This window comes from Lycium ferocissimum, chromosome 3 (genome assembly GCF_029784015.1).
Source record: "Lycium ferocissimum isolate CSIRO_LF1 chromosome 3, AGI_CSIRO_Lferr_CH_V1, whole genome shotgun sequence".
Classification (NCBI taxonomy): domain Eukaryota; kingdom Viridiplantae; phylum Streptophyta; class Magnoliopsida; order Solanales; family Solanaceae; genus Lycium; species Lycium ferocissimum.
In genome coordinates, this window is record NC_081344.1 from 40,301,946 (window position 1) to 40,318,589 (window position 16,644).

Below are 16,644 nucleotides of genomic sequence, written 5' to 3' on the forward strand. Positions count from 1 at the left end.
AGGATGTTAACTAATATAGAGGGTAATTTGATTCATTTTGCATGGCATTTCCACTTTTGAATGCAGTATGACAACTCTAGAAGTCAAATGAACTACAAACCTAGATCCTAGAAGAAAATTCACAGACTGAAATCCATACCCCTGGTGAGAGCTTAAAGGTGTGAAGATTGGAGGAAAGTCAAGAATCCAGGGGCTTCTAGTCGATTAGCTTGTTTATGTTGTTATTTCTGCATGTTTTGATTTGTTTTCTTTATTTTTCCAATCTGTTTGGTTGGTTGTACAGACTATTTTATTTTGAATGAAATACCACCTATGGTGGTTTCATTAAAAAAAAAAAAGAGAGAGAGAGAGATGAGTATGGTAGACATCGAAATTTTATGGAACTCTACAAGACGAGTTCAGTCCATCTTCAAACTCTAAAGTCAGTTACGATTTCTTGGAGGCTACTCTACCCTAAACCCTAGGTCATGCCTATAAAAGGGGAACATATTTCCCCTGAAAAGGCATCTCGGATATCCCATAAACTCTTGGGCATTCGCAAAGAGATCAAAATTTGGAAAATCCCATAAATTCCTGGGATATTCGCAAAGAGATCAAGGCATCAAATACTGCCTTCATCAAATAGCACGACGTTCATGGAGATCGCTCACCCTACGTTCAAGAGATACGCTACTAACTGCCTCAAATCACAGAGAAAATTTAGGAGAGAAGAATTAAGGGAATAAATAGATTTGTACTCACGATCTTAATAATGAAATCATTTTTTAAATTTATTTTGTGATTGCAGTTTATTTTTCATACGAGAAAATTTGTTGCAAACAAGTATAATTCTTCAAATCATAAAATAAAAATAGTGTTTAAAAGTTAATTTAGAGAGATCTCTGAAATTAATCTTTTTAAAAAAAAAAATGTATCTTACTATTTAAAGTTCACATTAGTGAACGAGCATCTTTGGGTCTATTACCGGTCATAAATTCCCTTTCATGTGATCGGAACATGAACAACACAAGGACTAGATATTATACAAATGATCCTGATTCAGTAATATTAACGCACCAATGATAGTCCAACAATTCAAAATTTATCAGATAATACTAGCGTTCACTTTCAATAATATGAGTGTCAGATCCTTAATTATAATTACCTTCTACAACCCTTTCACCAGGTGCAAGAGATTATTTGTATTTCCTTTGCTAAAAAATATACCATATATATTTCAGTATTTCACTCAAAATACGACATTAAATTAATAGTTTAATATTTTATTTGATGTTGAATTAGTAATATTAAAACATTGAAATTCCATTTTTTTTTTTTTTTTTTGTAAATATCAAAATAATATTCATGCTCGGCTGATCCCTAGATACTTCAGGTGAATTCTCCCAACTTAAGTCTTATGACAATATTAACTATTAAATTAATCATTTGCAATTAACATAATAAGTAAATAATTAAGCAACTTTTTTAAAATAGTACTTTATTTATCTCATTTTAAGTGACACACACGTGCCTTTCTCTTTTGATTTTTTTTTTTTTTTTTAATATAAGCATCTCGGACATGATTTATTGAAACACACTTGAAAAAAATAGAAAAAAAAAAGGATAAATAAAACTCTTACCACAATTTTTAAAAGTTTAACTTGATACTCTACATATATTCAGCGTCAATTTTTTTTAATTTCTTAAATTTTGCGTTTAGTTAAGTTTCTTCGTATGAGATGGAACGGAGAAAGTAATTAATAAGTTAATTCTGCTATTTGGTAATAATGTGCCAGGGTTCGATTCGGCCGGTTATTTCTAAAAATTATATCACACCAATTTTCAGTTACTCTAGTTTGTATAACTAAATCACATTTTTCGAAAGTATCCAATCATTTCAGTTTCTCTTCGATATGGGTATGGTTTGTTCGGTTAATTTTCGATATTTTTAAAAATATTAACGTAAGAGTTGCAAATAGAAGTTACAATATGATACCACTCGTACTGGCAAATGTTTGCGAAAAATATCTAAATTTTTACTTCTTAAAAGATGATGAATCAAGAGAACATAGAAAACGGTAAGAATAGAGATCCATCTACTGCTGTAAGAAAAATTAAACAAAGCAAAGAGAGATATGAATCATACGAGTGAAAAGATGTTGCTCTCTCCGTCCCAATTTAAGCGTATTAGCTTGACTTGGCATTAGGTTAAGAAATAAAGAGACTTTTGAATCTTCTGGTCCTTAATTGAAGATGTATTTAATGTACTAAAGTGTCCGTTGAATCTTGTGGTTATAAACTTGTCATGTAAGATGTTTGAATTGTCAACTTATTGAATATAGAAAGAGACACTTTTTCGTGACAGACCAAAAAAAAGTAAAACTTAAATTAGGACGGAAGGAGTACTAATTAAGATGGGACTCCAAAACAGAAATGCTGAGATTAATTTAGTTTCAGTAGGAACAAAATAGGTTACCTGAAATTTTAGGCGTTCATTACAGTACCTATTGACATGTAATCGTTTTCATCACAAGAAGGCCAAAAAAATTAATGATTTATTCGGTACAGTACGATATTCTTTAAGTTATTTTTATAAATTAAAAATCTGTTTTAATTGAACAGTATGATTATAAATTTACATAAAATTTACTATTCTATTAAAAGAAATATAATAATCGATAAGACTCGATTATGTGTTGGGTTTAGTCGGCCGTTTTTAAATAACTATTGCCGCTCCTATCTGGTTATTTACGCAAAGTGGGCTTTGGCAGAGAGTCCGGAATCAAAATGCCCCCAAAAAACACATTTTGAACCAAAATACCCCAACAAAAAAAAAAATGTTACTAAACTATCTTTAGCGCACTAATTTACTGCGCTAAAGCACTTAACAGGGACGGCTCCGTTAACTGCTATAGCGCAGTAATTTACTGCGCTATAGTGTCCCTCTTTTTTTTTTCGGCCCCTTTTGGTTAACCCTTCTTCCATTACACTTTTTAACGTACTTTGACCATAGATTAATCATGCTTCGGGACCCCGAAACTTCAATATTTTATATAGAACCCTATTTATTTTTGTGCGATTAATAAGGTAGGATCAATACATCAAGGATATACAAAAGTTCGGATGGCCGTTTTAGTGGTTGAAAAGTGCTTGAACGCCATTTTCGTTTGAAGACTCGGTGACATTAGCTTGAAGTTCTTTACGAATACTTAAACTTGTTCATTAATAATTAATCAAAAGTTAGTCAAAATGGCGATTCATAAAAAAAAAAAAAAAAAAAAAAACTTAATTAAATTGCATCATTCATAACCTTGAGTAGATGAAAATACTTAAACTTGTTCATTAATAAGAAACCCAAACTTTTAAAAATACAATCATCAAAGTAAGAAAAAAACTTAAAAAACATTCATCAATTAATGCCCTTGAGTTGATCTTCCGCCACCACCGCGAGATGTGCCACCACCGGGAGATGTGCCACCACCCCTAGAGGTACTTCCACCACAAAAGTTTCCTCCACCACGAGAGGTACTTCCACCGCGAGATGTAGTTTGACCACCATGCCGTAAGGGACACTTGCGCTTATCATGACCAACATCATTACAAAATGAGCATTTTCGAGTGTATCTCCCCGGTGGAACATCCATTTCATTATGAATACGCGAGTATGCATTCTTTCTGAATTTACGGATAAATGCTTTATTTGCAACCATTGAAAATGGATCCGGTGGCCAATAACTCTTACTACCAAGTGGGTAGAACCTTCTAGCATACGTTCTTGCATAATTTTCAACTGTATATTCCTCAGCCATGTACGGGGAGGCGTTCTTTCCCATTGTGATAAAACACTTGAAGCATGAGAACATGGCATGTGATATGATTGCCACTTGCCGCATGTGCATGTTCTTGGAATCTCACAAATTGTGTGGACGTTACCTCTTTTACCTTGGTGCACACTTGTTGTGAGTTCAAATATGCGCTCTGCAGGGTTGTACTCCATCCGTCCATGTTTCGAGCCTTATATTTGTGGTACTCGAGAAGCTTTTGACGGTTTTGGCATCCATCTTAGACCTTCTTTCGTACGTGCTTTAGCCTCTTTTGATCTCTTGACGAACCGCTCCACAACCTCGCTTAAATGTCATTCTCACCATTGCCGAGGGTAGTCCCCGTGCGTATTTCAACAAGCCATTGAATGACTCGGAGCCGTTTGTTGTCGCATACCCCATCGCATACCTTCATCCCGGTGTAATGTCCATTTGTCTTTATCAATTGCATTCAACCGGTGAAAGGCTTCCTCATTCGCCCGCCTAATAATGTCCATCCAGCAGTTAAACTTTTCTCCGATACTGCATTGTACCCGCCCACATCCAATTGCAAAGTGCTGGGATTCGATATGCCTTTTCGAAGTTTGCCTTCAAATGCCTTAAACAATAACGATGGTAGGCAAATGGTGGCTGCCAACCCTGCAAATTGAACATATTGTGCAATATGCCAGCATGTCTATCTGATATCACACATATTCCCATGCGATCCTTAATAATGTGTTTCCTTAAATAGTCCAAAAACATACCCCACGTACTAATGCTCTCATTAGCTGCAATTGCAAAAGCTAGAGGGAATATAGCTCCATTTGCATCCATTCCAACCGCTATTAGCAACTTTATGTCATACTTCCCGTACACACGATGGAATCTATTGATATTACGGAAAGCCGACAATGAGCAAAACCATCAATGCATGGTTTGAAGGCCCAAAACACAAAATCAAAAATATCACCGGGCACACCAGGCTTCGATTTGAGCTTCCATTCAACAACAGTACCATGATTGAAGAGTTGTAGAGCCGTCATGTATCTCGGCATCGTCTTGAAAGAGCCCTCCCAATTGCCGAAGACTATTTCATGTGCACGCCTACGCCCAAGATACGCCTTCCTCCGGCTCTAATACAATCTTTAATAGGGTACCTGAAAAAGTTGAAATATCAGCATATAACAACGAGGAACATTATATTAACACCAAAAATAAAATAAACTTAGGCGAAGGGGATACCTTGGGTTTTCTCTAATGTCGCCAACTAATACACGCGCAATCAAATTAGTATCTAGATTGCAATGATCATCTGGGAGGTCACCCATATCACAAGTGTGCTTTGTGTAGAACTTTGAAATAGTCCACATCTTTTCAGCAGTTTCCTTACCACGGAGCATCCATTCACAGCCTTGATATTTTCACTTACAGACCAATTGCCAAAGTTTTCGTGTGGAATCGCCAACTTTAAACTCCCTCATCCCCTGGATGCAATAAATCTTAACATCCCTTTGCAATGATTTTTTTGAGCTGAAAATCATCCCTTTTTCAATATGAGCCTTTTGTTTTACCAGATCCACTGGCTCTTTCGACAAACTTCGCCGAATATGATCATCATCCCTAGTAAAGACAAAGGCATCTGGGCGATCTTGAAGATGATCAAGATAGGGGATCTCATCGGAATGCCACTAAATCGGGGTCGACTCTTGCTGTTGAAATTGACTTTGCGGCTGAACCGGAATCGACTCTTGCTGTTCAAATGGTTGCTGTGAATTCAGTTCCTCCTCGTGTGCCGGATTGTTCATCATGTCTTGCAACAGTTCTACTTGATGTTGAGGATTAGTTCCAACCTCAATCTCATCGTCACTTTGCTCATCGTCACTTTCCTCCGCATTAGGTATTTCCTCACTATCACTGGATGATGTCACTATATAATTCGATAATCCGGACCATCCATAGCAGGCCTTTGCCTGTAATTTGGTGCAACCACCACATTCTCCCTATATAAGAAATTAGGGTGTTTTAACTACTACACATCAAATAACACTATTGATGTTAAAAAAAAATAGACATACCGATAGTAATCAACTGCACCGAAACTTGAGGAAGGACCATCGCTTTGAGTTGTTGGATAGGCTGAGGATGTTCCAACCATTCATCCATCCCGATTGAGGAGACCGTCCGATATGATCCATATCAGGTGTATAACCCCTAAATAATATAATCGACATCATTAGTAGAATTCAAGTGCCACTACACAATAATAATAATAATAATAATAATAATAATAATAATAATAATAATAATAATATTGTAAAAAATAAATATTTACCATGCTTGCGTCAAATTGCCGACTTAAACTATTCGCAGGCATTTGGCTAGTCAAAATGCTTTCATAGGTACTCATGTCAGGGTAATTGTGTTGATAAGTAGGTTCCGCTTGAATGACTTCGGCCTGAATTATAGACGGGGCTTCCCGACGAGATCTATTTCGGGCTTCCCGAGGAGCCCTAGCCATGAATTCAAGTCGATTAATGGGGACCTTCTCTATATACATTTCAAGGATGTTTAAAGTTATGAATTTCCTATAATCATAAGGCGCCTTCATATAATCAGTCAAAGAATCATCGTCTTGAATGTACCACTGTCCATAACTAGTTACACCTTGCGGCGTAAATGACGTTGGATATTTTTCAATTATATTTAGATCAAAATCACTTCTACTAACTTGTAGTCTATTATAGAAGGCTTGGAGTAGTTTTGAGAATTTTAAGTCAAGTGAAAACTTAACATGGTATTTTGGGGAAGAATCATAGAGCAAATTATTTTCCTCGAATATAATTTGTCCGTCCCAGAATAAAGAAACTCTAATTCTTGGAACATCTGCCATATTTTGAATAATTTAGGAGGAATACAAAATGCAAAAACTAGATGAAACTTCGAATTTTTTGCTTTTTTTGCCTTATACGAACTCGGTATTAATAGGATTTGAAGTTTGAATATAGAACCAACGCATGCATGCAATTACAGTGTCTTGCAGTGTTATGTCAAATCAAATTAAGTGCGGAGTGTTGCATAACGCATGAAATAACTGCGTTATGACAGTTCCAAAGAGAATAAGCGCGAAGTTCTTGCGTTATTCTACAACAACACACGATAAAATACCGCGCTATGACAGTATAACGCAGTAATTTAATGCGTTATACTGGTATACCGCAGTATTTTACTGTGCTATACCACTACAACATATTGTCACCTTAACTGTCAAACAGAAAAATGTCATGATTCGAATCAAACTTTATATAACGTAATTTGACGAATAGTTGTTACCAACTACACAACATTCCACACAAAATTGAGTTACTATGTCATTTTTTGACCAATTTAGAGATATTAGTCGTGTTATATCGTTCACTCCGAAACATATTTGAAGCAATGGGTAGGACCTGAGAATTAGATGATGATGATTTTCATTACTCAAATAACCCTAACGATAGATTCAATCGAGAATACAATAATAAAATGAGAGAGGAGTGGGATTGGCGTGTTAGGGAGGCTGCAGCACTGGAGCACAAGTTAGCGTCAGTAGGGCTTAAACGCCCAAAAAAACGTGCTATGTTAATGCCTCGCGGAACTCCACAAGAGTTTAATTTGGCTCTTAATCGTTTTCGCGAAGAGAACAATCGGATGCAAATACGTTACCATAGGGTAGAATATGGTATACATGGTAGCACAAGATTTAGATCCAAGTGGAATTCGGATTGTGAAATGTCCGATGAAGATTAATATTTTTCTTACAATAAGGTAAGTAGGTAGGGTCATAAAGACCCCCCCCTCCCCCAGGGTATTTGGGGGTTTGCAACTATATAAGTAGCCCTTTCTTTTGTTATTAGACCACACCATATTCAATGTCGAGTAGTAGAAACTCAGCTTGGTCTTTACTCCTTCCAAAAGAACCAAATAGCAAAATGATGATGATGAGAGTTCAAATCATAGCGAGTTTTTTCGAGCGATACTAGTGATTTCAAACTAGATGAGCTAAATCCCCACCTTTTTATAGAGCGTAATGATGATTTCTGCAGTGTGAAATATTCAGATCCGCGGGAATATTATTACGGTTTACGCCGAGAATGGTCACATCGGCTTGCCGAATTAGAACGTCTTGTTCGTGACTTGAAAAATCTCAACGCTCCAATCCCAACAAGGTACTCCTTAACCATGCCTCAAGTAGGTTCAGAAACTTGCGAGCTTGCCATGCAAAGGATTAGAAAAGAAAACAACAAAATGCTGGCAAGACGATGTAGATTTTACATGCTAAAGTTGGCCGAAGAACAAGCATCATCAACCTAGGAGAGAACTAACTCACTTCGAAAAAAGATGTGTCTTAAGAAACCACCAATATTTTTCGAGGACAATATTGAGGACTTGTACTCTGATGATGATTAAGAATGTTGTGATTTTAGTTTTAAGTTTAATTTATCATTATGCTGTTATTTTGAAGAATATTAGTACGTTAAGTATTTTTATCTACTCAAGGTTATGAATGATGCAATTTAATTAAGTTTTTTTTTTTTTTTTGTATGAATGCTGCCATTTTGACTAACTTTTGATTAGTTATTAATGAACAAGTTTAAGTATTCGTAAAGAACTTCAAGCTAATGTCACCGAGCCTTCAAACGAAAATGGCGTTCGAGCACTTTTCAACCACTAAAACGGCCATCCGAACTTTTGTGTATCCTTGATGTATTGATCCTATCTTATTAATCGCACAAAAATAAGTAGGGTTCTATATAAAATATTGAAGTTTCGGGGTCCCGAAGCATGATTAATCTATGATCAAAGTGCGTTAAAAAGTGTAATGGAAGAAGGGTTAACCAAAAGGGCCGAAAAAAAAAAAGAGGAACACTATAGCGTAGTAAATTATTGCGCTATAGCACTTAACGGAGCCGTCCCCGTTAAGTGCTTTAGCGCAGTAAATTACTGCGCTAAAGATATTTTGGTAATATTTTTTTTGTTGAAGTATTTTGGTTCAAAATATTTTTTTTGGGAGCATTTTAGTTCCGGACTCATTGGCAGACAGCGCAAAAGGCCACGTAATGTACTCTGAATGGGAAACCTCGGTTTCTGCACCGATTACGCTTTTCCTGGCTGATTCCAGCTCATCTGATCTACAGTTCCCCCAATTATTATGGCCCAGCTGGCATTTACACGTCATTCTCTTATTTAACCTTCAATCATTGGACTGTCATCTTCACCCTTTCACATTACATGTGACCCTAAACTTGTCCCCACTCACTCCTTTTCATTTCAATCGTCTCCCCTTACCGACCTGTATGTAACAGTAAGTACATTTTCACTTTTTTTTTTCTTTTTCACTAGTATTTTGGGGTTTCTTTTCTTATAAGAAACCCAGAAATTTCAGGGTACGTTATTATTTTCACTGTCATGGTAAAAGAAAAAGGGGAAATTACCAATGGTGAAGTGGGTCCATAGTTGATAGTATAAGAGAAACCATCTTTTCTTCTTCAAAAAAAATTCCAAGTCTTTCAAGAATCAACGATAGAGAGATTGGACTTTTTGAAAAAGGAATAGTAGATGTAATAGAAAGCCGTTAGATTGGAAATATCCTTTTTGGCTGAATATAAAAACGAAGAATAGATGAGTTGAAACGGCAGCACAAAACCAGAAAAAAAGATCGCTTCGCTTTTTGGATTGGAATTCAGCGAATTTTGGTTTTGAAGATCCCCAGTTGATATCAGGTGATCTTGCCTTATATATCTTGCTTTCCTGTTTTCTTTTTACTGACTTATGTTACGTTTTCATACTTCAATTTGAGTGTTTCCTATCTGGTGATTTCTTTGATCTTTTTTGTTTCTGGAATTTCTTTCTGATGATCTAATCACTTATCAAATTTAGATCTTTCTTTGATTTTCTTCTTCAAATTTGGAAAAGTTTGCATCTTTTTTACTTCATCTGTCAAAAAAGAATGTCACCTTTCTATAATTAGTAACAATTTAACTTTAAAATTGCCCTTTAACAAATGATTTATAGCCACATAAATGACTAAGACTAGTTTTAACCACACATTTCAAAAGTCTTTGCTTTCTTTCTTAGATTTTGCGTCAAGTCAAACCGTCCCACATAAATTAGGACGGAGGGAGTAGTTTTTTGGTGTTATATAGAATATCATATCAGTGGTAATTCTCTATTCTTGTTCTTCTTGTATGTGTACTTACAATTGGCTTCAATTCCAAGATTTTGCATCTCTAAAAGCTTTAGACAGAAGCAAAGCTTTTCATTTCCTTTTCATTGCTGTTAGTTATACAGCTGTGGGGAGATGGATGAAGAGTAAAGGCCCATCAAATGCTTTAGTTGGTATAGTGTTGAGTAATGTGCTTCCTTATGTTTCACTTGTGATGCACTCTATACGTTTGACTTCTTGGTAGTTTTTTTCCATCATGCTTATGGACTAGTTGATTGGTATGATCAATATTCTTCAACTAAATTTTCAGAATTGAGCCAAATCTTTTGGCATAATCTGAGTCAAATTATGTATCTTTGAGCTACCTCATAATTTTCTCTTATAGCTGAATCTGTGCCTTTGGCTTTTGAAGTATAAAAGTGTTTATTTTTTTCTTGTGTAGGGACTTTGGACTAGGTCTTCTTAGGTTTGTTACTCAGCCAGATCAGATTGATGTACAATGCAGAAATCACGTAGGGCTCTTCTGCAACGAAGAGCTTTGGAGAAGGCAGTTTACGGGAGGAATCGTGTTTATAAAGTTTCTCTTTCTGCAATTGCTGTTCTGTGGGCACTTGTTTTCCTTTTGAACTTGTGGATCGGTCATGGTGATGTTAATGAAGGTTAGTTCCATTGACTCAATTTTTCTATGATATTAATGGTTATTAAGTTGCACCCAAATTGTACAATATGCCCTTGGTCCAATTTGTTTTGAGCATTTCTGTTTAGTTAGTCTAAAAGTTGAAATTTGTCTTACATCACATTGTTACACTGTTATTCAAAAGTAGAAGCTTTTATACTTGCCTTTAACATGTCATGTTTGTGTAATGTAGATGGAGCGGGAGATTTTCCTGTTTCTGTAACATCATGTGCTGAAAATAAACCTCAATATGATAGAGGCACTTGTGCTGCTTTGCCCATGACTGAAAGTTCATCACAGGAAATCCAAGTTGAAGATTCAGCCAAAAATTCATGTACACAGGCGGAGAAAAGTCAAGTTACCAATGGAGTATCACCGGATGTTTTGCATAACAGCCAACCTGTTCCTGCAATTCAAGAACAAGCTAGCGCTTCAAAATCTGACAGATTTGCTCGTGCTGTGCCTCCAGGTCTTGATGAATTCAAAAACAAGGCATTTAACGCCAAAAATCAGCACAAAGTTGGCCAGGCCGGAGGAATTCTACATAGGTTAGAGCCTGGAGGATCGGAGTATAATTATGCTTCTGCTTCAAAAGGAGCCAAAGTCCTAGCTTACAATAAGGAAGCAAAAGGTGCTTCCAACATCTTGAGCAGAGATAAGGACAAATACCTTCGTAATCCTTGCTCAGCAGAAGAGAAGTTTGTTGTCATTGAACTGTCTGAAGAAACCCTTGTGGATACAGTAGAGGTTGCAAATTTTGAACATCACTCGTCTAACCTAAAAGATTTTAAGCTCCTTGGTAGTCCCATTTATCCTACAGACACATGGATCAAACTTGGAAATTTTACCGCTGGAAATGTAAGGCAAGGTCAAACTTTTCTTCTTCCAGAACCAAAATGGGTAAGATATCTCAAATTGGATCTTTTGAGCCATTATGGTTCAGAGTTCTACTGTACCCTGAGCATTTTGGAGGTGTACGGAGTTGATGCTGTTGAAATTATGCTTGAGGATCTGATCTCTGAACAAGATAAGTTGTTTGTACCCGAACAAACTAGTAGTGAGGAGAAGCCTGTGCCCACTCAACATGTTTCTAATCAAGGTCAAACTTTTCAAAATGTTGATGACGAAATGGAAAAGGATCAAGCTGTTGGAAAAGCTGATATTAAGACAATTGATGTCCATGACCCAGTGGAAGAAATTCGTCATCAACAGGTAAATAGGATGCCCGGGGACAGTCTGAAGATACTGATGAAAAAAGTGCGATCTCTTGATATAAATTTGTCTGTTTTGGAACGATATCTGAAAGAGTTAAATTCTAGATATGGCAAGATTTTCAAAGACTTCGATTCCGAAATGGGAGAAAAAGATATTCTTCTTCAAAACATCAGATCAGACATAAGGGGTTTATCCCGAAGCAAGGATGCCATAGTATGTGAATTTCTTCCTCTTATCTTTGCTCTCCTTTTTTTTTTTTTAGATTCTTGTCTGTGGCATAAGCGTATAGTCAAGTTTACCCCAATGTTATTGATAAAAAAATGCTATCACAATGCTTCTTTCAGGGTAAAGAAGTTGTCGACCTAGTATCATGGAAATCCCGCGTTTCCACACAGCTGGAAGACATTATCAAGGGAAATGCTATTCTCAGGTATATTATCTCCTAATAATAGAATCAACTAGGGGTTGGCCTGGTGGCAATTGATTTGAGCCTTGGGGTGCTCCCTTTCAAGGTCTCAAGTTCGAAACCCGCTGGGTGCAAACAATTTCTGAGGGCCATCGGACGGGGGAAACCCTGAATTACCCGTGGTGCACTTGCGGGAAACTCCTTGCCGAGGGCCTGTGCACCCCCGGGATTAGTCGGGGCTCAAAGAGACTCGGACACCCGGTGCTTAATCAAAAAAAAAATAATAGAATCAACTAGTCTCACTTTGGCATGAAGAATCTGGTGTTCTGTTCAATATATGAATAAAATGGGTGGTTCAAATGCAACAAATTTTATCCTTTTTGTTTTCCCTGTGGCTTCCGTGCAATTAATGACGGAGATGTTTACTATCTTAAACAGTACACCCTGTTATAAAGTCTCCATTTGACCTGACTCAATTTTCTTTCTCAATTTTACGATAGGACGACATCCTAGGTTACCTTTCAGGAAATGTATTAGTTTGTACGAGTAGGATAGTACGTAGAATAAATTGACATGAGGTAAGAATTATGCTTCTTAAATTAGGAAGCAATAGATTGTGGGATTTCATTTTTGTTAATATTACTATGCTGCATGTATGAAGTAGGAAACAGTTGACACAAATGAACGTTAATGCAGAAATTATTTAGTGTCCAGTATCTGTAGTTTTCAAAGAAGCTTTCATGCCACGGTATTTATCTTACCAGAAGAAGCATTGTACTACGAAACAACACTCAATTGATTTGAAAATTATGCATTTGAACACAGAAATCTAGTTTGCATGCATTAACTAGAGGATTTGAAATTAACTAATCCATATGCAGCATTACTGTCTAGACGAAGCATTACTAATGTATTGTTCTAATTTTAGCATAGTTACCTTGATATCCTGTATTTTATTTGCTTTTCCTTCACATGGACTGGTCGAGAGAGGGGGGGATTTGCTTTTCACTTCTTTTATTCCAAATGAAACAGTATTGTTCCCCTGCATTTCATGTATAAAACCGAAATTTATATGGCTAGAAGTAAATTATATTAAACAGTTGTCGAATTTCTCATAGTAATGATTCCTAAATAAAGCAAATTTTACTTTTGCTCGATAACTATCGGTATCCTCATTTTTCTGCATTGTGTTGCTGTTCTAACATTTGCATCAAAATGCAGGATGGAGGTGGAAAAGGTTAAAAGGAATCAGGTACACATGGAGAACAAAGGAATTGTTATTCTTCTTATATGTTCATTTTTTGGATTATTGGCTCTTATCAGGCTACTAGTAGATACAGTTTTGAGTAATTATAGGTCAGAAAATTCCAGGAAATTTTGTTCAGAGAGTTACTCCTGGTATTTCCTACTCTTGAGTTCTACCTTTACTATTATAATCCTTTCCTTGTAATTTATGTAATATAGCAACGACAGCACCTATATACAACATCATTCTCAATACTTGTTTGCCTTGTTGCATTTGGAACTAAACCTTATAGTTCAGTTGTCAAAACCCTCTCCCTATCTGTGAAAAACCGGAGGGAGTATTAAAATGAGATACACCATAAATAATCTAAACTATGTATTTGGTTTTGAATTCGATATAAAGAAAAGCCTTGGAAGAAGGGCAATTTGATCATTTGAATTGTTTTATCCAAGTATAGCTAATTATTGTATTGTTATCCAACAGTCAATATGGTATAAAATAATATAATGGTTCGTGTACAAAATAATATTGGTATTAACTGTACTGAATTTGAAATGATAACAATGCGAAGCATAAACAAATACAAAACCTTTTATAAATGGATTATTTTCTCTAGTACTGGTTACGGAATGTGCCCCAAGGGCTTTGGTTTCATAAACCCACAACAAAATTGGGAATTTTAACCAAATACCAATGGGGTTATATTTAACTCATATACCCATACTCCTTTGTGGCTTTGTTGTCCCAAGCCTTCTATATCCCCTGAGCTTCAACCACATTCCAAATAAGAATGATCCACTTTTTTTTTTATTTTTTTTATTTTATTTCCGTATTTGGTATCTGCATTGGAGTCCGACTAAATTTGGATTGCGAACTGCATGACCCATTTTTTGGGCGGCGCTCCCACTAGAGTTTTTTCCATTCCCAGAAGCACTAATCTCCTACAAGTCTAATTATATGCCTTATTGCTTGCGAAATTGTATGTCTGACGATCTCTTCCCTCCAATTTAGCTCGCATTCTCCATCTTTCTTGATTCCTACCAAAATCCGTTTTGCTACGCATTGAATTTCACCTACAAGTCTTGTGACAACCCAAAACAAATTGCAATAGCAAACGCTTCTGGTCTTCTATGCTATCAGATGCGTAGAAAAGATAATTCAGTGGAGCAAAGACCACTCCCATGAAATTAGCCAAATGGTCACATACCAAGCTCTTGCAAATGTAACTTTGATTGTGTCCTTTTTCCAAAAATGATTTTGCAAGCGGACAAGTGGTGAGGTGCATTTTCACATCAGATTGATTTAATTGAAGTATACAGTTGAAGTATATTAATAGTATACTGCATGCCATTAGAGTATACTGTTGCAGTAAATTGTATTCTATCATATTATACTGTTGTATATCATAATAGTATATAAATTGTGAATTGTATACCCCGACAGCATACAATGCATACACTTGCAAGTATTTTGTAAATACGAAAAATGTCCAAATATGCCCTTGAACTATGTGAATTTGAGAGGATTTTCCTGTCATTAAATCTTTGGCACAAACATGCCCTTGTCGTCCAATACATGATCCATTCGTGCCCTTAGTTAAACGGAATCCCCCCATTTGCCTTTGGAGGTAGTTAAACGGAATCCCCCAATTTGCCTTTGGAGGGCGTATTTGTTCACTCGTGCATAGTCTAGGGGCATATATCGCCCAGTGAAGTTCTTGAACTGTATATTGTTCTCCCAATAGTTCTAAGTTTGTACCCTTTTTTTAAGTACTACACTTTGTAGCCTGGCACTATTTTTGGTACTACTTATTAAAACTGAATCAAACCATTACATGTAGCCTAAATTGCATAATGTCATTGGATTTCATTCCATCAATGTGACACAAAATGTCATTGCTTCCCAAACCATCAAAAACATTTACAACTACAATCCATTCAACCATAACATTACAGTGGATCTAAATTATGCAACTGTACTTATCTTCGAGAGGCTATGGGACACTAGGAAAATTCAAATTCTTTCTTTCTTTCGTGCTACTTGATTCCAATTGGTATCTGGATGATTCAAATTGGTATCTGCTTTTCCATTCTATTCTCTCACCGATAGTAAGGACTCATGCGGGAGCAGCAGCGAATGAGGCACCCGAGCAGGCCACTGGGGCCGCAACTCGCGGTGGAGGCCAGGCCAGAGGCCGTGGCAGAGGTAGGGGAGCAGCAGCACCAGCCAGGGGCGGGGCTCCTGCGGCTGGTCAGGCTCGAGCTAGGTCCCGGGTGCCTCAGGTAGTTCCAGATGAGGCAGTAGAGTTTGCAGCAATACCAGCTCAGCCATATATTATAGCTCCTCCAGTGTTGTCAGACATCATGGTTCGAGTGTGTTGAACCTGTTGAACGGGTTGACAGAGGCAGGTGTGTTGCCAGCCGCTCTAGGTGCTCAGGGTGTGAGAGTGGGTGATGCGGCTCCGAGCGGGGTTCGTGCTCCAGGGGTACAGCATGTTGCAGCTATGGCTCCCGATATGGATGAGGCTCCAGAACCGGAGGTATTTCCTAGACTTGTGGGAGGTCCGGTGATTACTGGTGATGAGGATGATTTGTTTTGGAAGTTCACTAAGATGAAGCCTCCAGATTTCTATGGCACTGAGGCTGAGGATGCTTGTGAGTTCATCATGAACTGTCATGAAAGGCTCCACAAGATGGGGGCGGTGGAGAAGTATGGTGTTGAGTTTGTGACCTTCCAGCTCTTGGGTGATGCCAAGTTGTGGTGGAGGGCTTTTGTGGAGTGTAGACCAGCTGGGTCACCGCTATTGACCTGGACTAAGTACTATTCAATATTCTTGGAGAAGTACGTTCCGCGTACTTTGAGGGACAGGAGACGTGATGAGTTTAGTCACATTGAGCAGGCTAATTCTTCAGTTGTTGCTTATGAGGCCCAATTTCATTCTTTGTCTCGTTATGCTCTCCAGCTTGTGCCTACTGAGGAGGAGAGAGTTAGGAAATTTGTGAAAGGGTTAAACACTACCCTTCAGTTGTCAGCTCTTTAGCTTGCAGCTACAGGTGCTTCCTTCCAAGAAGCGTGGTAGGAACCGTGCTCAGACTGGGTGTAGTGGTCACATAGCTG

General features: G+C 37.2%; 1 protein-coding gene across 2 annotated transcripts; it reads left to right on the top strand.

The window, feature by feature from the left end:
* The first annotated feature begins 9,399 nt into the window (after positions 1 to 9,399).
* Positions 9,400 to 13,781, top strand: LOC132050224 (SUN domain-containing protein 4). Of its 2 annotated transcripts, none has more exons than XM_059441367.1 (5): positions 9,400 to 9,541; positions 10,427 to 10,643; positions 10,854 to 12,088; positions 12,220 to 12,305; positions 13,503 to 13,781. In XM_059441367.1, exons 2-5 carry the CDS (start codon positions 10,484 to 10,486, stop codon positions 13,729 to 13,731), a joined length of 1,710 nt encoding a protein of 569 aa, XP_059297350.1. In that variant the 5' UTR covers positions 9,400 to 9,541; positions 10,427 to 10,483; the 3' UTR covers positions 13,732 to 13,781. The 2 variants fall into 2 exon arrangements, with proteins under 2 accessions (XP_059297350.1, XP_059297352.1); XM_059441369.1 differs by having other exon boundaries at positions 9,421 to 9,551; positions 10,438 to 10,643.
* The last annotated feature ends 2,863 nt before the right edge of the window (positions 13,782 to 16,644 follow it).

Coding starts and splice junctions, on each gene's coding strand:
- LOC132050224 (XM_059441367.1), top strand. CDS start 10,484: ATGCAGAAATCACGTAGGGCTCTTCTGCAACGAAGAGCTTTGGAGAAG. Junction 12,089..12,219: donor CCCGAAGCAAGGATGCCATA/GTATGTGAATTT, acceptor TGCTTCTTTCAG/GGTAAAGAAGTTGTCGACCT. Junction 12,306..13,502: donor AAGGGAAATGCTATTCTCAG/GTATATTATCTC, acceptor ATCAAAATGCAG/GATGGAGGTGGAAAAGGTTA.